Source organism: Buceros rhinoceros, unplaced genomic scaffold (assembly GCF_000710305.1).
Source record: "Buceros rhinoceros silvestris isolate BGI_N320 unplaced genomic scaffold, ASM71030v1 scaffold14498, whole genome shotgun sequence".
Taxonomy (NCBI): Eukaryota; Metazoa; Chordata; class Aves; order Bucerotiformes; family Bucerotidae; genus Buceros; species Buceros rhinoceros.
Window position 1 is genome coordinate 4,203 of NW_010426413.1, and position 20,804 is coordinate 25,006.

The window sequence follows — 20,804 nt, forward strand, 5'->3', positions numbered from 1 at the left end:
GGGTCATTCTGAGGCCCGGAGTGCCTTGGAATTCCTGACCATCCACAAGTCACACAGGGCGTTGCAGAAAAGGCCAAAGATCAAAAGATCACATCACCAACTAATACCATTTGCTTCTCTGTGGGGCTGAAGAAAGTAGAAAGATTCACTGGAGATAATTCTGGGATAGGATGTGTGATCGAAAGGAGGGTTGATAGAGGTGTTTACTTGCTTCTTTTCTCCAGAGCCTCACCCCAGTGGGCTGGACCTGTTCTGCTGCTGTGATCCACAGTGCACTCAACTTTCCCCAGCTCCCTGCTGCTCTCCCAGCAAGCCCCAAGTTTCTGCTGGCTCCTGAAACACTCGCTGTAGGCCAGCTTCCCCAGCTGATGCTCTGGTTCCCCTGAAGCATGTGAGGGGTGCAGGTGGCCCAGGTCTGCAAGGAATGGGCACTTCTGTCTTCTCAGAGAATGTATAGTGTCTTTCCACTTCCTTACCCAGGCTGAGGGTTGATGTCTGAGGGATTCTTGTCCAAAGCTTGCTCATGCCTATCTGTACTGCCTTCTCAACAGGTCCTTTGCCTTTTGAGGGTGTTGCTGTCACGATGGATTCCCGCCGGATGAATGGAACCCAGAGGGTTGTGTTTGACAGAGTGCTGACAGAGTCTGAGTGTAAGGACCTTCTCCGGCTGACAAAGGTGAGGCCAGGATGTTGTAGGAGCTCCTGTATGTGTGCTGTCCTCCTCAGCAGGCGGGTCTGTAGTGTTTCTGTGGAGGAGAGATGACAGCCTGATGTGTGTCATCTGTATCCTGTTGCAGGCAGCCGGAGAAGCAGGAGATGGCTACCGGGCAAGACGGTCGCCTCACACCCCACACGAGAGATTTGAAGGTTTAACCGTTTTGAAGGCCATACAGGTAAGTGGCTCTGTGAGTCTGCCTCTGTCTTGATTGTCCAGAAAGAGTGCTTGCCACCCGAGCATTTCTGTCTGTCAAGTGCACTCTGGATGGGGTCATGGATGTGTAACTTCCTCAGAAGCACATGTGCCCTGACCCTTTTCCTCCACAATCACGCTTAAGCATGTGGTACGAGGAGGCTTTGATAAGTGCTTTCTCTCCTGGGAGGTGAGGTTTTGGGATTGCCGCTTGTCCTTGCGCAGTAGTCTTACAGACATGCCCAGCTTAGAATTGGAGAATAAATTAAGGTGGAAGGAGCCTCTGGAGATCTCTAGTCTGACCCCCTGCTCAGAGCATGGATAACTCCAAAGCTAGATGACATCCCTCAGGGCTTCATACAGGCAAGTCCTGAACACCTCCAAGGGCTGAGATTGCTCAGCCTCTCTGGGTACCATTTCAGTGCTTTACCACTCTCAGGGGGAATACATTTTTCTTTGTATTTAGCTGTAATTTCCCCTGCTGCAGCTTTTGTCTGTCTTTTTGGTGTGTCCATCTGGGAAAAGACTGTTCCCGTCTTCTCTATAACCCCCTTTTAGGTGTCAGAAGACTGTAGTTGGTTCCTCCTTTGGTCTTCTTTTCTCTAGGTGGAAGAGACTGAGCTCTTTCCACGCCTTTTTCCAAGTCATGTGCTCCAACACTCCTGCTATCCTAAGACTCTTCACTGAAGACTAACTTTGGTTTGATAGTGTCCCTTGTGTACCAGGGGACCCAAAATGATGCTGCGTTCCAGATGTGGCTTCACGTGCTGAGTAGAAGGAACGAATTTCTGTGCTGTACAGGTGTACTTCTGACTTACATTTACATGAGAAAACATGTTCTTTTCTTATACTTGTGACCACAGGTGTAAGACAGGACTTCACACAGGTCTATTCTTCCGTACTGTGTACGTGTCTCTTTTCTCAGAGTGTCTTTGCGTGTAAATATTCTAACAGGCTTGTTTTTCACTTGTAGCTGGCCGAGAATGGGGACGTGGACTGGAGAGATGCCAAATTACTTCTGCAGGCCAGTGAGAAATCACGGAAAATCATAGAGTCCTATTTTACTCCTGGAAAGAAACTCCATTTCTCATTCACACACCTTGTGTGCCGCACAGCTGTAGATGGTAAAGAATCTTGCACCCTGTTAGTCCCTGTCTCCTGGAGAGCCTCCTCAGTCCCAGCCGTGTGCTCTCAGGAGGCTCTACTACCTTTACGCTCACCATGCCCTTTCTCTCTGCCTTACTCTTTCGCGAAACTGGCTGAAAATGCCGAAATTCTTTTTTTGTCACTTTCCTTTTCAGAGGAACAGGAAGGTCGCATGGATCTTAGTCATCCTGTCCATGCTGATAATTGTCTCTTGGATCCTGAGGGGCAGGAGTGCTGGAGAGAGCCACCTGCCTATGTGTACAGGGACTACAGGTAAGAGAAGAAGGAGACAAGGCTCTAGCAGTGGCTTCAGGACGAGGTGTGAAACGCATTCCTTAGGCGGGAAGGAGATCTGCCCTTTCTTCTTCCTCCCTCCTCACAGCCAGCATTACCTGAGAGCAGAACAAGGCTGGGAGGCTGCAGGGACTAGAACCGTGATACCAGATTGTTGGTTTGTAGCTCTGCCGTGGTACTACAGTCCACTGCCAGCCCTTAGGACAGTCTGTTTCTTCTAATCAAGTTTCATCTTTCAGTCTTCCTTGCATTACAGGAGAGGGAGAACCAAGCTGCTTGGATTTCCTTTGCTGGAGCAGTCAGCGCGCTGTACTTTGGTGACTATTCTGTCTGTTCATCTCTCTCAAGATTCACTGCCAATACTTTCTGTTGGATTTTTCCATTCCACGTGAGAGGTTTTTTTCCTAGCCTGTGGCGGGTTTTGTTACTCTTCTGTCAAAGGACCTGAAATATATTTTACAGATGATGACAATTGTTGCACACTGCAGCCAAATGAGGTCAGTTCGCTACAGTTCACTGCAGTTGGTTCCTCCTATTTAACATCCAGTCCCTGGGCATGCGGAAATCTTACTTGCATTTTCTCTGAGTGGTAGCTGTACCCAGAGCAGAAATCTTCTCTGAAGAGGCTATGGAAAGGATGTGGGACTTAGAGGGAATTACAGTATCACTGAGTCCATTTCCCTTCTGATACTGACTTGCAAGCGTCATATGTTGACTTGGAGTAGTCAGATTGTAAAGTTGCCAGGCGCTGTCATGTAACTGGTTAGATCTCTGTCCTTCCTGTGGGAAAGCTGTCCTGTCATCTCACTCCTCCTTGAGTAGTGGGCTTCTCTGATCTCTGCTTGAAAGTGTGTTAAAATACTTCACGGGATCTGTGCTCCTGAGCTATTTCCAGGAGTCCTCTTGCAGACTGAAATGTGTTTGACCAACCGTCTCACAACGGCTGAGCTCTTCCACTGTCCTTTTGAAAGAGGTCCCTGTGCTCCAAACTTCCTGACTGTATTTGTGCTGTAGTCATTAATGAAACTATCGAACAGGATCGGGCCCAGGGGTCCAAGAGTCCCTGTGATCCTCCTCCAGGTGATCAGTGCTCCTCATAACTGTGTGCTGTTCTCACGCTCTTCTTCACCTTCTCCGCGTGCATTAGTAATTTCTCTAGTGGCACCGTCTGAGCACTTCTACCAGAGGCCAAACTGCTGAGATCGAGCGTGTTGTCTTTTCCTGGGAGAGTGACTGCTTTGTCAAAGATTCTGTGGCTAGCCCAGTCTGCTTCTAGCATCCCCATGTTGCATTTTTAAGACCACGTTCCATTTTCCTCTTGTCCTTCAATTATCCTTCTCCTCAGAAATGGAGTCTAAAGCGCTGCAGACTCCTGAGGTCAGGCTAACAGTCCTGTTCATGCTCAAGCATTATCCCTATCCTCCTGCTCGTTCCTGCATGTGAGAGCTATTCTTGCTATCCCATCGTGTTACCACCTTGACTTCACAGCGTTGTTATGGAAGAAGAGTTACAACTTCCTGGATTTCAGGATTGGTAATCTTCTCACTGTCCTTACGTCCTTAATGTTTTGCTTCCGCAGCCACAGTGTTGAGTTCTGTTTCATTCTCCCAGTCCCATTACTGATCCTGTCTTGTTCCTCTGACATTTTCTATCAGCTCAGTTGAATACCAAGAGGAACTCAAGTAGTTTGAAGTCTCTTCTTTCACCTAGTTGGCTGTGGTCTCACCTGCACTGCACAGTACTTCTCTTTTCATCTAACATTAGTAAAGAAAGGTGTTTTAATTTTCTTTACTGCATGCACTAAGCCTCTTTTTGACCACTTTTATGTTACCCTGAAATTCCTTAAGACATGATTTTCTCTGCTGATAAGTCTCCTTTTCCAGGCTTTTTAAATCTTGATCTTATTCCCAATCTTAAAACATAAACAACATAATGCCAGGTCAGAACAAAGGCCTGTCTAGCCTAGGGTGTTATCACAACAGTGCCACAGATGCATGCTTCAGAACTTTAAAAACAAACCAAAAGTGGACAAGTGCGCAGGGCTAACCCTCCGGCATAGACTCCTAACCTCCGGTGGCCTCCTGTAGGCTGCATCTCAGCTTCTCCCCTGAGCTGGGCACTGCTGTATCTAACACCCCAAATGGATTTTCCTCTTAACTGGTCTACTCACTTTTTGAACCTGTGGTATCCACAGCTCCCTGGGACAAGGAGTGTGGGGAAGCACCTGGGAGGAAAGAACTTCATCATCCTTACCCTCTTTCTTTTTGTCCACAGTGGCATTCTCTACCTCAATGATGACTTCCAAGGCGGAGGCCTTTTCTTCACTGAAATGGACACTGTGACTGTCACTGTAAGTCTGGGACTGGCCAAAATAAGGAGAGAGGACCGAGGGTGAGACTTAGTGTGAACGAGAGGAAGCTTGTTGGCTATTGGATCCCTCCACTCCAAAAACAATCCAGTTCTGGTACTGTGGCAGATTCAAATAGGGGCAGCTAAAGGGAAATTGAGGCAAATCTCAGTCAGAGGAAAGCTTAACTCCTTCCTAGCTGAGATCTCCCAATCCGTGGGTGTCTGTGACCTGTGTTGTCCCTTTGATGATCTCTGTCCCTCCCCAAGGTCTGTGTTGTGTATAGATTGGCAGTCTATGCCTAGCAGCTCCCCGCTGTTCCATTTTTCCAGAGGCAGCATGATCCTCTGTAGAAGAACCGTGTGCCCCAGCGCAGGGGGTCTGCTGGCTTCACTGTCTTTTCTCTCTCTCTTGACAGGCCGAGGTGCATCCGAAGTGTGGGAGGCTGGTAGCCTTCAGCTCTGGCAAGGAGAACCCCCATGGCGTGTGGGCAGTGAGCCGTGGAAGGCGCTGTGCCGTTGCTCTCTGGTATACACACTCCCAGGAGCATGCTGAGCAGGTAAAGGACCATGCTGGAGAAATGGATATGAGTACCTCCAAGCTAGATCAAATCTCCCCGAGGAATGCCTTGTGCACTTTCCCATGGGACAGGGCCTAGTGCAGCAGCCGGGGGTTGTCATCTGACAGAGGACCTGGTGGAGGGACCAGCCTGTGATGTGTCCTGCAAGAGGGAATGGACTCTGGGGGGACTGGACGGATGTGGCAAAGATGAGATGTGTCTTGTCAGCCCCTGCGAGCAGAGGCAAGACCCTAGCAGGGAGGGGTTCCCGTCATCTCTGTCTCCATGGCTGCAGGAACGGGTGAAAGCTGAGGAGCTGATGGAGCAGAGGGCTGCGCAGCAGGACCAGCCTGATGGTGGAGAAGAACGTCAGGGGACTGATCGCAGTGGCAGATCCTCCAGGGACGTTTCTGTTCTCAATAGCAGAGCCAGGCCCACAAGTCAGAGACACAAGCCTGGCTCCGACAGGATGCAACACCCCAAGGTGCTGCGGGCCAGGGATGAGTTCTGAGTACCTGGGGCCCCAGAGGCAGGACTGGACACACATCATGCATGCTAGAGCCATAGTGGTGGGGAGGCACGCAGCTTTCTTCTCTGTGACATCCCAGAAGCTGAAAAATGGGAGCAGGTCAGAGTATTGAAGTCAGCGACACCAGGAACTTTATTCACTGCCTCACCAACGTGTTTGTGTCACTCAAATAAAAAGGTAGGGTCTCCTCACCGCACTCCTCTCCAGCTTCTTGGTCACTGAAGGCCAAATCTGAGAGGGGGAGAAGGAGCCTGGGGTCTCTCAGCAAAAGCTGTCTCACATTCAGGAGCTCGAAACAGAGGCCGCTGAATTCCCTAGGCACCTGCAAGCTCCAGAACCTCACACCTGGTCTGAGAGAGGGAAGGTGAGGGACTGTGAATATATGGAATAAAAGCAAAATGCTGGACACACGTGTTGGTGGGAGCTTGAGTCTGTACACCAGGAGGAAGATGTGCACACTCGTTGCTGATGGAAATTTAATTAACAAATGACAGAAGGAGGTAGAGCCCTCAGTGAAAGAAAACAAACGAAGTACCTGCCCAGATGCCAGCTACTTCCAGTAAGAGGGAGCAGGAGAGGAAGTCAGCTCTGCTGTGACTAACCTAACCCCTGGAAAGGGTGGGGAGTGCCATTAAGAAAAAGCACTGTACGCTCACGGTTCCCTGCTGCAAGGCCTTTTTTTTTTTTTTTTCACTCTGTGGGTACCAAACTGCCCCTGAAAGCAGAAGAGGTACTTTGTTTATCATGTTCCACCCCGATACAAAGACAATCTGCTGCTGTCACTGCCCCGGGGATTAGTGTCCCGAGATGGGATTATATTGTAGCCAAACAGGAATTGAATGGGGTGGATATGGAGCATCAAAAAGAGCCGTGACCCTTTTCCCGGGAAGCATTAGAGCCAGAGATCAATCTCTGGTCATCACATACTCAGGCCTTGATGAGAGCTGTGCATGGAGACCCCAACTGCAGTTCAGAGAGAATAAGGTAGGGCCAGGGCCGGTGGCGTTAACGGGTGGATGCGCGATCCCCTCAGTGCTGTTGGCACGGGGCCCCTGCTCCAGCGGAGACAGAAGTCTTTCCTCGGGGTGAATCCCAGCACTTCCTTAAGATGCAAGCTTGGGAAAACTGCATCGGCAACCCAGGGTCACAGGAAGGACAATTTGATGTGCGCTTTTCAAATTCCCTCTGCCTGCCGAGAGGTCCATCGCAGCCTAGCACTCACACGCCCGTCCCCATGATTTCTGTGGAGGTGCTGGATGGTTCCTGCTCGATGAGGACGTTTTGTGGAGTAAAGGGCTGGTGTCCACATTTGGCTTACTTTGCCGAAAGGTGGCTTGGGTGATTAGACTGATGGCCTCCTGACGTCAGATGAGATCCGTTAAAAGGTATTTATCTCAGGCTTGGGCCAAAGCTGCGGGAGAGATTAGAAGAGATTGAGGCCAAGATAATCCCCTCGCAGCATCCCACTAAGGTGGCTGCCAAAAGGCACACCACGGAGTCTTTCGCCACCGCTGGCCACTGTGCCCAGTTCTGTTTTCCCCATGCAGCGCCCAGTTCGCTGCGCGGAAAGGGTGTGACTGCAGCCCTGCCATGGGTTTTCCTTTGGCAGGGCTACGGGGGGGTGGCACCATCTCTCTTCCCGCCCTGCCCGGGATGGAGTGGCATGCTGTCCCCAGGAAAATGGGAACTCCTGTGGACTGTGAGGTGTGGGAAGCCCTGCCCCAGTGGCTGATAATCCTCGCCTGTTATGGCTAATCTTCACTTTATTAGTTTGTTGCTGATATGAACAGAGAGAGTCAGGTCCGCCTGTGATAGTTTCTTTCCCTTCAGGAGCAGTGTGCTGCTCTCTCTTTTCACCCCTCCCCATCCACCTGCTTTGCATTACGTCCCAATCCGATTTCCCCAAGTCTCTGGTGTCTCCCCAGTGGCTGATAATCCTCGCCTGTTATGGCTAATCTTCACTTTATTAGTTTGTTGCTGATATGAACAGAGAGAGTCAGGTCCGCCTGTGATAGTTTCTTTCCCTTCAGGAGCAGTGTGCTGCTCTCTCTTTTCACCCCTCCCCATCCACCTGCTTTGCATTACGTCCCAATCCGATTTCCCCAAGTCTCTGGTGTCTGATTTAATTTGCCTGACGCTGCTCCTGGAATCAGCCCTCCCCCAACCCCTCCCGTCCACAGCCTTCCAGCTCCCCATGGGGAGATCAGTCCTGGGAGAGGCTGAGGAGCAGAGAGGGAACAAGAGAGTTGCTGGGTGGGCAGGCAGGACTGGCTGGAGACTGCACAGGGACAAGGGGCTTTTGGCTGGCGGGGAGCCGTTCGCAACAGCGGAGACAGGCCGTGAGGGTCCCATCCGGTGGGGACTGCAACTCACCTCGCTCTACGGATTCCGGTAAGGATGCTGCCTTGTCGCGATGCCTGAGGTCACCTTGGAGAGCCTGGCGCTTGGGACCTTGAGTTTCTTGGTGTGATTCTGTGGGGAATCTTTGTACAAGGGCTGAGCCCATCGAAGGGTGTGGAAGGGAAGATCATGATGGGGAAGGAATTGGGGTTAATGCTGAGGTGACTTTACGATGATGAGGGGCTTTGTACTGGGATGGGGTTGCTTGTTCTTCCCTTGGCAGGTATTTCTCAGTGGTTTCCAGACTGGAACAGAAGGGTACTGCCTCCCCTGAGGGACCTGGCACTCACTACCCGTACGCAGTTTTGGACTCCTGGTGCACCCCTGTGCACTCGTCTTTGCAACTGGCTGCTTTTTCGGGTGGAGAAGCAGCTCTCAGAAAGCAAGGAGCAGAGCAGGGTAATTTTACCCTGGCCTTTGATCTCCATCACAGAAGAGGAGGATCATCTCTGTATCCGGCTCTGCAAGGAGCCCAGGGTCACCAGGGCAAGCATGCGAGGCCAGCAAAGGATTACACGGAGACCCAGGGATGCTGCCTGAGTTAATACTCAGTCCTCCCTCCTGCACCTTTCGCTTTTCTATTTACAGCCCTCTCCCAGCATCCCACAGAAGGACCACTCCCTCCCCAGTGTGGGGAAGCTACCTGGAGGATAGGGACTAAGGGGGTTCACCTCCCTGTTCTTCCCACCCATCACTTGCGCCCCAATCCCCACAAGGGAGTGAGGCAGGTGACTTGACAGGATGGCCCCTGGGGAGCAGGCTGGGCCCCTGCTGTGGCATGGTGCAAGGAACCTAGGCACTGCCCTGAAGAGCCATGGTGCGGCAGCAAAAGGCAGAAGGCAGACGATTCCAGACCCCCCCTCAGCCTCATGCCACACTAGAGGCATTTGGTCCGCTATGAGCAGACACCCAAGGGCTCAGCACGGGTCTGGTTGCCCGCAGACAGGAGTGCTACAGCAGGTGCCTCCAGCAAGAAAAGGCAGGAGGGGAAGGAACGGGCGTGTTGGAGAGCAAAAGAAACGAACATGATTTCAAAACCCAAGAACTGTGAACTGGATGAGCACAGACAAGGCAGAGCTTAGATGAGGGCTGGCATGAACCAATGGCTCGTGCCCGAAGAGGGACGAGCCCAGGCTCTGTTTGCTGTGCCATGATCCTCAGTAATGCTTGTGGGAGGCACAGCTCTGGATCACTGTTGGTGCCGAGGTCCTCCTGCCAGTAGCTCTTTTCAGTGCTGGGCTGGTGGTGGTGAATTGCTTTTTCAAAGGTACCTAAGGACTTGGTTTTCCTCTACTGCTTAGCATCTACCTGAAAGATAGACTTCCAGAAAGCACTGAGCATGGGCCATTTAGAAGCCTTTCCCGTTGAAACCAGGCTGGGCAGCTACCATGAGCAGCCATGAGCTGGTCTGTGGATCCCCAAGAAATGTGCATCCCTAAGGTCCCACTGGTCACAGCAGAAAGGTATCTTTGACAGCCTCCAAACCCGATTCCCCTTTTCTATGTTCTTCCCCTATTTGTTTCCCCCATTTCCTGTCCTAAATTTACATGACCATGATGAGCGGCTCTTTTGCACATCTGCTGTGGGCCCCTGGGAGGCAGCTGCGCTCTGCTGGGGACCAGGTAACTCATGCTCCACAAATTGCACTGGGACGTGACGGGTGGTGACAGTCGAAGCTGGAGCTATTATTATCACTCAGCTATGGTTCCTTGTCCTTCTGAGGCTGAGAACAATTCCCAGCTTCATTTAGAGTATTCCCTCAAAGGGATTTAAAGGTTCGGACAAAGTCCTGGACCTGAGCTGCACCTTCTCTATATTTAGCCCTTTTTATCCGTCCTCGACATTGTGCCCCTGCCCTTTGATCTGCCTACTGGCTCCAAAAGCCCCTCATCTGGTTGTGCAACTTCACAGAGCAGGTGCCTGTGAGCTGGCGCTCCCGTGCTAGTGCCAGAGTTGAGAAAGAAACACCCTGGGACGGAAGAGAGTGGTAAAAAAAGCAGGAGAGCTGCAAGGAGGGCTGGGGATCTGGTGACTAGCGAGCAGGACATGTGCAGCCAGCTTCACCTGGGGCAGAACTTGGAAGGAAGAGAAAGCAAGGCTCCCGTTTCCATGCAGATCTGGGTGAGCAAAACCAGCAGTTCACAAAGACAGATTAGGGCAAGTGGATGGACAATGAACTCAGGTGGTCAAAGGTGTGTGAAATAAAAGCCTGAAGATCTCAGGCAGAGGAGACTGGAAGGAGAGAGACAGAGGGAAGAGGTGGCCCAGTGGGAAAAGGCAATCCAACGCTTAGGGTTAACAGAGGGGAGGTGGCATCAGTCCTAGGGAAAAACCGAGGAAGGGGAAGGTGTGGACCACAATGGCTTGGCTGGTCTGTGCAGGGTGGCTGGAGGTCTGGGTTTGCCATTTGGTGTGCTGGTAGGCAGCGACCGGAGTTGGACACAAGCTCCGCAACTTGACTGTTCACTGAAGCTGAGGGGCAAACGTCACGAGATAAGAAGGACATGCAGCCTCCTACTGGAGGCTGTAAGGCTTCCCCCAGCATCTCCCCAGCCTGTCAGTGAGCTAAGAGATGGCATGGGGTGCCCAGCCCCTTCCCAGAGGAGGAGAAATGCATGCAGGGGGGCTTTCGTGGCCAGCTTAACCAGGTGCTGGGAGGAATCCCCCTCATCACCGTTCTGTCAAAACAAGAGAAACAAAACCAGTAGACACATCTGTCCCCATCCTTCCGTGTAGCTGAGGCTGGCAGCCCCAGGCCACTGCTGCGGCACGTGCCTCCAGGCTCTAACAGTGCAGCCACGGGCTCCTCTCCTGCTCCCTCACCGTGTGCCGGGGCCAGCAGCCTGGGCCAGCACCCACGTCCAGTGCATGGGCAGAGAGCAGGAAAGAGGCAGCAGTGCTGTGGCTTCGTTCAGGCTGGCAGGCAGCAGGTACAAGACTTTCTCTGCAAAGTATAGCCTGAAATAGCCTGCCCCTGGGATAAGCTCCTGCCCCTCCGGAGCTAGGCAAGACGTGTCCTGTCCTGTCTTTCCTGCATTCAAAGCTGTGCCGCAGGAGTCATTGACCAAGCAGAAACTCACTCTTGCCTAGAAGATCAGAGGAAGGAATTCTGTAGGGAAGTGCTAAGAGCTCTATAAGCATTGAGCAACAGTGGGGCTTGGGACCTATCTGCATGGGCTTGCCCACAGCAAGAGCAGCCTGGCGTGGAAGGACCCAGAGTCCCATTGGCTGGAAGAAACAAGGCCTTCAGGCAACAGGCCAGAGGGGTATGGAGGTGATGTGGCCCATAAGGACTAGGAGAAATTCTGCAGACACTGCTGGAGCATTGCTTGGCCTTGGGGCAAAGCGCTGGTTCCAATGATAAACAACACTTGGAGCACATCTGCACACTGGCACCTACCCAGGATAAAGACTGAAGCAATCAAAGACCAGGTTTGTCCACAAGGGTGGGAGATGCTAGAATCACTGGTGACGTTTTAGGTGCACATAACAAGAAAGAGAGAACAAAACAGAGATGCTGTATATCACAGGGTGCACCTGTATCTTGAATACAGATTACGGTTCTGGTTCACCGCTCTCTCCGCAAAAACATATCATCTATACTCTGTGAACAACTGAAAAGGGGTGAGAGAACAGCAGAGGTAATAGGATGTAACAGCTCGCACAGGAGGAATGACTAAGTGTGCACTACAGCCAGGAAACGAGATGGGTGATGAAAGACGAATATGACAAATATCCATAAAATACTGAGTGGAGCCAAGGCGGATAGAGACCAGTTCTTTGCTGCTTCTTCCAACTCAAAAGTTAAGGAACTTTTGTCATTGGGTAGCAGCAGGACCAGGAACTTCTTTGCAGAGCCTGCCTCTGAGCTGTGCAACTCATCATCGTGGCGTACTGAGGATGCTAGGCTTTGACACGGGCAGAAAAATCGTGTGGACAAATGCAGAGAAGAAAAGTCCATCAAGGAGTTGCGTGCAGTAATGCTGCCTCTAGCTTTGGACATCAAGGAAAAGCTGGGGCTAGGAAAGTAAAAGAAATACCATTATCTGCTTGTGTTAATTCTTAGATCCTTCCCTAGGTATCTATCCTTTTTTTTTTTTTTCGTGGGAAACTAAACAGGAACTCAACAGGCCCCCATTCCCTTTGTGGTCAAAGAGCTGGTGGTGATCCTTTGCTTAGGACAAACAACAGAAAATATCCACTGGGCTCTCCCCTTCAAGTTTCCTCCTCCTGGAGCTTGGCCGTGGACAGGGAGAAGCTGATGAAGAGGACCCAGGACGTGGTAGGGCTTGGAACGGAGAGGTTAAAAACAAAGAGGAGTGGGGACGGTTACGGCCAGAACCTTCAGCAAGAGCCTCTGGAGGTCTTCAGCTTCCTAGTGTATGTGTAAGGAGGATACAAGACCAAGCAGACCTTTGCTCAGGCCCAGTACCACCTCTCCAAGTGCTAAGGGCTTTGACCAGATAGAGCGCGTCATTAAGCCTTCAGCCAAGAAATGGTTGCTAAACATCTATCAGAGACGTCTACATTTGCATAACTGAGTAGTCATACTAGTGTCCTTTTTACCTTCCATGTCTCTACTTTGATTTGCCTCCCTAGAACCAAGTCTGCCCCACGTGGAGGAGCCACCCCTAGGTGAGAAGGATGGGGGAAATGGAACAGATGAAGCAGGAGGCCGAGCAGCTGAAGAAGCAGATTGCGGTAATGCTGGCAACAGTCATGAAACTGCTGAGAAAGTGTCTACCCTTCCGCGTTCAAGTTCTCCTCCTCAGCCACAACTTGGGTGCTGAGCTTTCTCCGTCTCCATCCTTGGAGCTCCCTGCACTTCTGCACAGCCCTTTAACTGCTGGGGGAGGTTTCCATAGCGTGGTGCGGGGAAGAGGGCGAGGGAAAAGGCGAGAAGAGGGGACGCTACAGCAGCGAGAAGGGTGTGGCCACCGGCATCGTGTCTGCAGGGGGCCAAAGAGCGTAACAGGTCCCCCAGGACCCACTCTGGCTGGGAGGCAGCTGGTGCTCCCCCAGGTGGGAGAAGCCGTGGAAGGGGTGTAGCATGGGGAGATGCATGCTGAGCAGGTTTTGGTTCACCTTCCTGAGGCTTGACTGGTGCTAACATGCCATGGTCACAGGTGAGAATCTCCCTGTGCTAGACACCATCCAAACACAGCAAGGCCACAGTTCCTGCTTCGAGCAGCCCCCAGGCTCTGCCCTTGGATTTCACTTGCCATTGCCTTATCACGTGGCTTTTCTCTGTCTCATCTGCTCTTGTCTCTTCTCCAGGATGCCCGGAAAGCCTGTGCAGACACAACACTTGCCCAGGTAAGGGACAGGGCTGGCTGGGGAGGTGAGTGCGGGTGGGGGGTGGTTCAGCTAGCACCACTCCAAGGGTGCCTCTCTCCAGCTGGGAGGCAGAGTTAGGAGGCAGGGATGGGAAGAGCAGTAAAGCTCCTGCCAGACCAAGATTCGTTCTTTCTCTCCCCCCACTTTTTCCTCAGATTGTGTCTGGAATGGAGGTTGTTGGTCGCATCCAGATGCGGACCCGAAGGACCCTGCGCGGGCACCTGGCCAAGATCTACGCCATGCACTGGTCCACAGACTCCAAGTGAGAGGAATGCTGTTGACCTGCTGGGTGCAGGGCAGCACGTGGGTGTGAAGGGCAAGAAGCCTCTGGTCGGAAGAGAGCTACTAACGTGATCTTGTTCCTCCCTCACAGACTTCTGGTCAGTGCCTCACAAGATGGGAAACTGATTGTGTGGGACACGTACACGACTAACAAGGTAGGAGTCAGATGGCCACCGCAGACTGGAGCGCTGGCGTGCGTCCCCGCAGAGCTGGTGCTCTTGCCCTGCTCCCTCTGCTGCCAGAGTCTCAAAAAGGATTCTTGTCCTCCCAGGTTCATGCTATCCCTTTGCGTTCTTCCTGGGTCATGACCTGTGCCTACGCCCCCTCAGGCAATTTTGTGGCCTGTGGGGGCCTTGACAACATGTGCTCCATCTACAACCTCAAGACTCGCGAAGGCAATGTCAAAGTGAGCAGGGAACTCTCAGCCCATACAGGTGGGTGTGCTGCCTCCCACGTGCCCTCTGCTTCCAAACCTCACTCTTCTAGCTCTGCCCCGTTTCTCCTATCTGTTTGCTCCCGCTTCCCAGGTTACCTTTCCTGCTGCCGATTTCTTGATGACAACAATATTGTGACCAGCTCTGGAGATACAACATGGTGAGTTACCTTCTGCCTCCTAGTGACGTGATCTCTGGCTCTTAGGGGCACAGTGCGCATCCGCAAGTGCCGTCCTTTCGCTCTGCAGCAGCTCACTCCCCAAGGGGGAGTTGCTCCTGCGCAGGGAGGTCACACAGAGCGCCTTAGGAAGCCAGATCCGTCCTTCCTCCTTGGGAGAACAGGAGCTTCTTTTCCCAGCTGAGGTCAGGTCAAGACACAGGTCTGTTGGTGAGGCAGTGGGGAGCGTGTTGTCAGCTCTCACAAAGCGCAGTGTCAGAACAGAGAACGCTGTCAGCCTGTGTGGAGCCCTCGTGTGTGCTCCACTTCTCGAGCCTTGCCCACCGTGCAGGGGACACCTGCAAAGCCAGCACCCGAGTCATTTGGTTCCTGGTGCTCGAGTCTCACTGTGCTGTGACTCTGAGCTGTACCAAGTCTTCACTCACCCCAACACCTGCTCTGGAAGAACCTCTTGACCGAGACCATGTCAGGATGTGGCATTTCCGTCAGAAATCAAGGTTACGTACACGGTGCTCGTGTGCGTGGCTGTTCTGTAGGATCCCGGGGATCATGGTCTGTCCATCCTACAAGCGTCGATCCAGGAGACATTTTTTCAGCAGTTTGCCTGTGGGTCCCTCTTACCTCCTCTCAGCAGTCCCTTCAACTGTTGCATTTATGGGAATAGGGTCAAACCTCACACAACCCCTAACTAACCTAACCCCTAACCCTAACTCTGCTTTGGCCGGTGTATGACCAGCAGCAGCTGTGAGGATACCTCCTGTGGTACACAGCTGGCGCCAGCGATACTCCCACTCATTTTCCCCTGCTGTAGTCAGGCCCATGGCTTCCACCCTTTTGTCTGCGAGTGGGACAGCTCTTCAGCGCAGCTGTAGAGCTGTTCTGCCTGCGCTGGCTCTGAGAAGCTCTCTCCTCTACCACAGCGCACTCTGGGACATTGAGACGGGACAGCAGAAGACCGTGTTCCTGGGTCACACTGGAGACTGCATGAGCTTGGCCGTCTCCCCAGACTTCAAACTCTTCATCTCTGGGGCTTGTGATGCTACTGCCAAACTGTGGGATGTGCGGGAGGGCACCTGCCGCCAGACCTTCTCAGGGCATGAGTCCGATATCAACGCCATCTGCGTATGTATACTGTCTGCACTGTGGTGGGGAAGCAAGGAAAAGGGAGGGTGGACCATCTCTGAAACAGGGTCTTGGGACCAGATTGGAAGAAGCTCTCACAGTCATGTGGGGAACAAGGGTCTCAGGACACCTTGGCCCCATGATCCAACCTGAAGCATGGAATTTTCCCCTCTTCCTGGGCACCAGCTCACCCAAGCATCTAGGTCTGAGTCAAAGCACTGCTTGGACTCATCTAGCACACCGTGGTCAGTGTTGCTCAGCCCCCTACACAGGTGCTGGTGCAGCTTTGCTCGTAGCAGCTGTTAGGAACCATGGTTCAAGCATGGCCCAGGAACCCTTGGTGCAAGACACACGCAAGGCAGCGGGAATACTTAACTCAGCTGAGGGTCTTGGTCAGCTCCAGACAGCAGAGGTGGGAACTTGGGATCATAGGGAGATCTTCTGATGATGAAATATTCACAGGGGGCAGCAAAGATGTTGGGGGCAAGTATCCCTTCAGAGGCCAGGATCCAAATCAGAACCCAACAGGAAACAGGCAGTTTAATCCCCTGCGGCTGACCAAACGAGTCTGCCAGCCTTCTGCAATGTCTGCTGCTTGGACCACCCTCTGCTAGCTTCAGTCGCTACATCTTTTCTCCCCTGTCCCGAGGCTACCCTGCCAGCCATCTGGTTTTCTGCTATACCTGCTCTGAGGAGCTCTTCTTTGCTCCGTAGGGCACAGACACAGAAGGGGAGTGTGTATGAGAAGGTTGGGCCATAAGGCTCGAACTGGGGAAACCTCTTGTAGCTCTGTATCGCGCTAGACCCCATCTGAAGGGTTATGGGTGGACCCTTGTCAAGCCCCAAACTCACAGTTTGGGATAAAGAGACAATAATCCTTCCTCAAGCACTGGGATGTCTTGCAATAGCTCTAGTTCCTAGGTCATTGTCCTTCTTGAGGTGGACGGGGTTTACTAGGTCTTCAGAGAAGCATCAGTCTCCCCCTTCAACAGACTCAACTTCCACGATCCAGTGTCTTGTCCCACTGGGTTTTCCTGCCTCTGTGGCTTCCTGGTGGTTAGCAGGGAGGCGAAGAGCTGAGGAAATCTGTGAGGCGCAGCCTGATTAAAACTTGGTGTGTGCCCTCCTCAGTTCTTCCCTAATGGTGAAGCCATCTGCACCGGCTCAGACGATGCCACCTGCCGTCTTTTTGACCTCCGGGCGGACCAGGAGCTCATAGTGTACTCTCACGAGAGCATCATCTGCGGAATCACGTCAGTCGCCTTCTCCCGCAGTGGGCGCCTCTTGCTTGCTGGGTATGATGACTTCAATTGCAACATCTGGGACTCCCTGAAAGCAGAGCGTGTGGGTGAGTGGCTCCTGGACATGCCTCTTCTTTCCCTGCAAGGTCTTCTGTCCCCACCAAGACAAGGAAAAGGCCTTTATTTTTTCCAGAAGGGACACATCCTATACTGACTGAACCCCGACAAAGCTTCCCTGCGCTTAAGGAGCACACCGCAATTAGCACAACCCTCTTTTGTGTAGCACTATTGTTTTTAACATCAAGGAAGTCAAGCCTTTAAACAACACCATTGGTTTCCAGAGGGAAAGCAGCGTTACGGTTCCTAGTACCTAAAACCGCTCACAGGCACCAGCAATATTTCCTACTTTTTCCTAGCCTCTGCTGTTTGCCGGTTCCGGTTACTCCCAGTAGGCACCAAGCTGAGCACGGGGCTGGGCTTCCATCCAGCATCTTGGGATGCTCTGCGATGCTCATCCACAGAGTATACCCAAGGGCCGGTTTTCTTTCAGATGTGGTCCCTAGCCTCTGCAAATTTACAGTCCAGCATTGCGATTTCTCGGTCTTATCAAGGACATTATCCTGCCTTAGTCCTACCGTCGCTCCAGGGTGACGGAAAGCAGTTGTGCGAGAATCCACCCAGCTGGGCTTCCCAAGAGTGTTGTTCTTTGTCCAGTCCCATGGCTGGTGGTCGTATGCCATGTGCAAATGTTTTTCGGCTTATTTGTTCACGGTAGCCATGTACTGACTGTAACGTGTTGCGCAGGAGCAGACAGTGTGATCTGCGGAGGTGTAGGTCGTGGTCAACACCTTCATCTCTCCCAGGCCCCACTTCTTCTTCTGACCTCTCTCCTTTCCCCCCATAGGAATCCTTTCTGGCCACGACAACAGAGTGAGCTGCCTGGGGGTGACAGCGGATGGCATGGCTGTTGCCACCGGCTCCTGGGACAGCTTCCTCAAGATCTGGAACTGAGGATGGCAGCAGAGAGGGAAAACGCAGCGGAGGCACAGTCCGAGCCCACGCAAACAGCATCAGCAGCTGAGCACAGCAGAAACGCCTACCTAACCACTCCCGCTTGTCTCTAGACACAGGTCACTTGTAGGGGACTCCCAGAGTGAAAGGGAAAGGAGAGGTTGGGGGCGGGGAGCAGGAGGAGCTGAGGAGCAGGAGCCAGGGGAGGGGAAGCAGGAGCACAGGCACTGGCCCTTCTTTCCACCTCTAAGCAGGCCTAGCAGTTTCCAGTTTCTTCTGAAGACCTGCAAAACACTGTTCATTCTATCTCAGGGCTTTACAGTGCAGTTCAGACATCCTTCATCTTTCTTCCAACGCCTCTACCCACGCTGACACCCGTCCTTCAGAGAACGCCTGATCCAACAGCTCCGTCCCTGATTTAACTCTGCCTAGCTTCTCTGTGCAGCTGTCCTACATCCCTGCAGACTGCCTCGGAGATGTCTATCACGCAACCTCAGACAAAAAGCTAGTGGAAATTGGGCTCATTTTCCACTGGGGAGGACTTAGCTCAAGTCTTATCTGTGCATAAACGGGGGAAAGGTAGCCCTCAGACCTGACAGAATACCGGGGAATATTATATTTATTCTTATTTATTGTTTGCTTCTTGCTGTTCCTTCCCTTTTTGCCTCACTCCTGCATTGTGTGGTGACCCTGTCTAACCAGTAGCCATCAGCCCATTTTCAAGTCTGTTATAGACCTTCATAGCCCAGGCAAATAAAGCAACCTCACGTAAGCGGTGCAGGCTGTGTTCTTTCCAGCATCGCAGTGAGTTACAGCAAACTACTCTCATGTTAATACTGTCTGCTGACCCCATCCAGAGAATCTTTCATCTACAGGCTTTGCTCTACTTCCAAGTCCCCAGACGAGGGTGTTCCTCACCTGTGTTTCTGTTGAGAAAATGCTGTTAGTACTAAGGCTTGCTGCCCTAGAGAGCGGAAAATGCATCCTTGCAAACTGGAGATGTGAGCTGTTACGGGACACCACCGTCCTGCTCCTATTCCAGCTGTTGGCTCCTAGCACATCCTGCTAGGGAGAGTTGAAGGTCAAGGTGTACTGACTTCTCAACAGGTCAAGATATTACTGCACAATACTACCCCCTTTTGTACTTCTTCAGGCCAGGCCCTTGCAATAGGCTACGCTCCTTTGTGTACATTCATTTCAGACCAGCGTAGGTGCAGCAGAACCCCAGAAGTGATGGTAGTTATATCCATCTCCTGCACACAGCTGCGGCTGCCCAGCCTGTTCTATAGTACGCGGGTTCACAGTCAGACCCTTCTCAGCACAGCTCAGTGGTGGCAGGTCCCAGGCAAGTTTTAGGGCTAATGGAAGGCTGAAGTATTTGTTCCCAAATCCTTTTTCCTAAAGAAAATACAGCACTGGGCGAGGAGACTTCTACCGTCCCTATCAGAACATAGATGCAGTCACTAAAGGTTTAATACGAATTTATTTGATACAGATAAGAACTCTGCAGTAAGTCACCACAGCTGATATACAACAGAAGAGACAAAGTCTGTACTGTACATTAGACTTACAAAGCAAGGGGAGAGAGAGAGAGCTTTCCCCAACAGCGAGAAGAGCGACCACAGGTCTGGACTTCCAGTCCATCGCAGGATTTCTCACCCCTAAAAGGCTTTCAAAACACTGAAGCAAATTACAGCAAGATCCTGAGAAAGGAATTCTCTAGTTCTCCACTAAAGGACACCGTTGGTTCTCTTTGTTCAAGTCACTCCAAGCACAGCTCCCAGATTTGAGGGTTCTGCTCAGATCCACTGTCACTTCCTTCTTCTCCCCAAGGTTCTCTCCCAACACGTGCCTCTTACCCTAGAGAAATGAGAAGCACCAGTGCAAAACATACAAGCGTAAAACACAACTTAGTTGAGGGTTACTTAATTCTCGCTGGAACGCACCCAGCCCATTTTCAGGCCATTCAGCTCTGACTGTCTTGTGACAATGTTGAAGTATAACAGGCTTTCTACAGCCTAAAGAGAAAGGATGTACTGGGACGGGTAATATCACGGTAAGGCAAAAGGTACAGATATTGAACAAGACTTGGAGGCATCTAGGGACAAGACTGACCCACAGAAAAATACTTTTGAAGCTGCCAAGCTCTACAGGCCTTGGAGGCCACAGTTCCAATCCAGAGCCCTGGGAAATATAGAAATTAAAGGACTTTGGGGTTTTTTCAGCCAATTCTCCCTCCCACAGTACGACTCGTTAAGCTTTACCTGGCGAGGGACAGGAGCACTAGGGGAATTATCATCTTGTAGGATGCTGAGAGGAGAGCGGCCAGTTCCACCAGATGTTGCCATGACTTTGTTGTTGGTCTTGCGTCTTACAGGCTTGCTCCCTAGTAATAGAAGGAAAAACATCAGTGTATGACAACAAAGTTGGAGTGTCCTGGATTTGAATTGACTCCTGGCCGTTATGGTCTAGCTTGCTTGCTTGCACAGCAAAGACTGTTACCCAAGGACTTCCAGGTAAAGGGGTCGCAGAACAGTTGAGGTTGGAAGGAACTTCTGGAGCACATCTGGCCCAAACCCACTGCTCCAAACCCTCTCTGCTCTGCTCCAGCAGTGCCACCTAGAGCCAGTAGCCCAGGACCATGCCCAGATGACTTCTGAGTAACTCCAGGAACAGAGACTCCATAACCCCTCTGGGCAACCCGCTCTAGTGCTTGGTCATCCTCACAGGGAAAAAAGTGTTTCCTGATGTTCAGATGGAGTCTCCTGCATTCCGGTTTGTGCCCACTGCCCCTTGTCCTGTCACTGGGCACTTGTCACTGACAGGAACCTGGCTCTTCTTTTCTTATACCCTCTCTTCAGGTATTTATACATATTAATATGATCCCCCCGAGCCTTCTCTTCTCCAGGCTGAACAGTCCCAGCTCTCAGCCTCTCCTCATAGGAGAGATGCTGAGCAGAGCGGTTTTTTTGAATAGGCCTCCATGGTTACAAGTCTGCCCCAGAGAGGGAAAG

At 51.9% G+C, this 20,804-nt stretch overlaps 3 protein-coding genes across 4 annotated transcripts in view; 2 read left to right on the forward strand and 1 right to left on the reverse strand.

Moving 5' to 3' along the window:
- Positions 1–5,801, forward strand: part of LEPREL2 (leprecan-like 2) — a gene marked incomplete at its 5' end in the record, with an annotated part of 9,973 nt that extends 4,172 nt beyond the window's left edge. Inside the window, 7 exons of the mRNA XM_010141497.1 lie at positions 552–676; positions 798–893; positions 1,884–2,034; positions 2,212–2,329; positions 4,625–4,700; positions 5,116–5,256; positions 5,552–5,801. Of these exons, the coding sequence (XP_010139799.1) occupies positions 552–676; positions 798–893; positions 1,884–2,034; positions 2,212–2,329; positions 4,625–4,700; positions 5,116–5,256; positions 5,552–5,767 (923 nt within the window). The remainder of the gene's footprint in view (positions 1–551; positions 677–797; positions 894–1,883; positions 2,035–2,211; positions 2,330–4,624; positions 4,701–5,115; positions 5,257–5,551) is intronic.
- Positions 5,802–7,996: 2,195 nt separating this feature from the next.
- Positions 7,997–17,947, forward strand: GNB3 (guanine nucleotide binding protein (G protein), beta polypeptide 3). Of its 2 annotated transcripts, XM_010141495.1 has the most exons (10): positions 7,997–8,176; positions 12,785–12,886; positions 13,463–13,501; positions 13,678–13,784; positions 13,896–13,959; positions 14,076–14,238; positions 14,332–14,398; positions 15,337–15,538; positions 16,670–16,886; positions 17,684–17,947. In XM_010141495.1, exons 2-10 carry the CDS (start codon positions 12,830–12,832, stop codon positions 17,788–17,790), a joined length of 1,023 nt encoding a protein of 340 aa, XP_010139797.1. In that variant the 5' UTR covers positions 7,997–8,176; positions 12,785–12,829; the 3' UTR covers positions 17,791–17,947. The 2 variants fall into 2 exon arrangements, with proteins under 2 accessions (XP_010139797.1, XP_010139798.1); XM_010141496.1 differs by lacking the exons at positions 7,997–8,176; positions 13,463–13,501 and having other exon boundaries at positions 12,830–12,886.
- A 1,562-nt stretch (positions 17,948–19,509) lies between these two features.
- CDCA3 (cell division cycle associated 3) lies at positions 19,510–20,176 on the reverse strand (the record flags this gene model as incomplete). The annotated part of the gene is made up of 2 exons (XM_010141498.1): positions 19,510–19,650; positions 20,055–20,176. Coding segments are annotated over 2 exons (263 nt in total), but the record flags the coding sequence as incomplete, so codon positions are not given.
- Between the last annotated feature and the right edge of the window lie 628 nt (positions 20,177–20,804).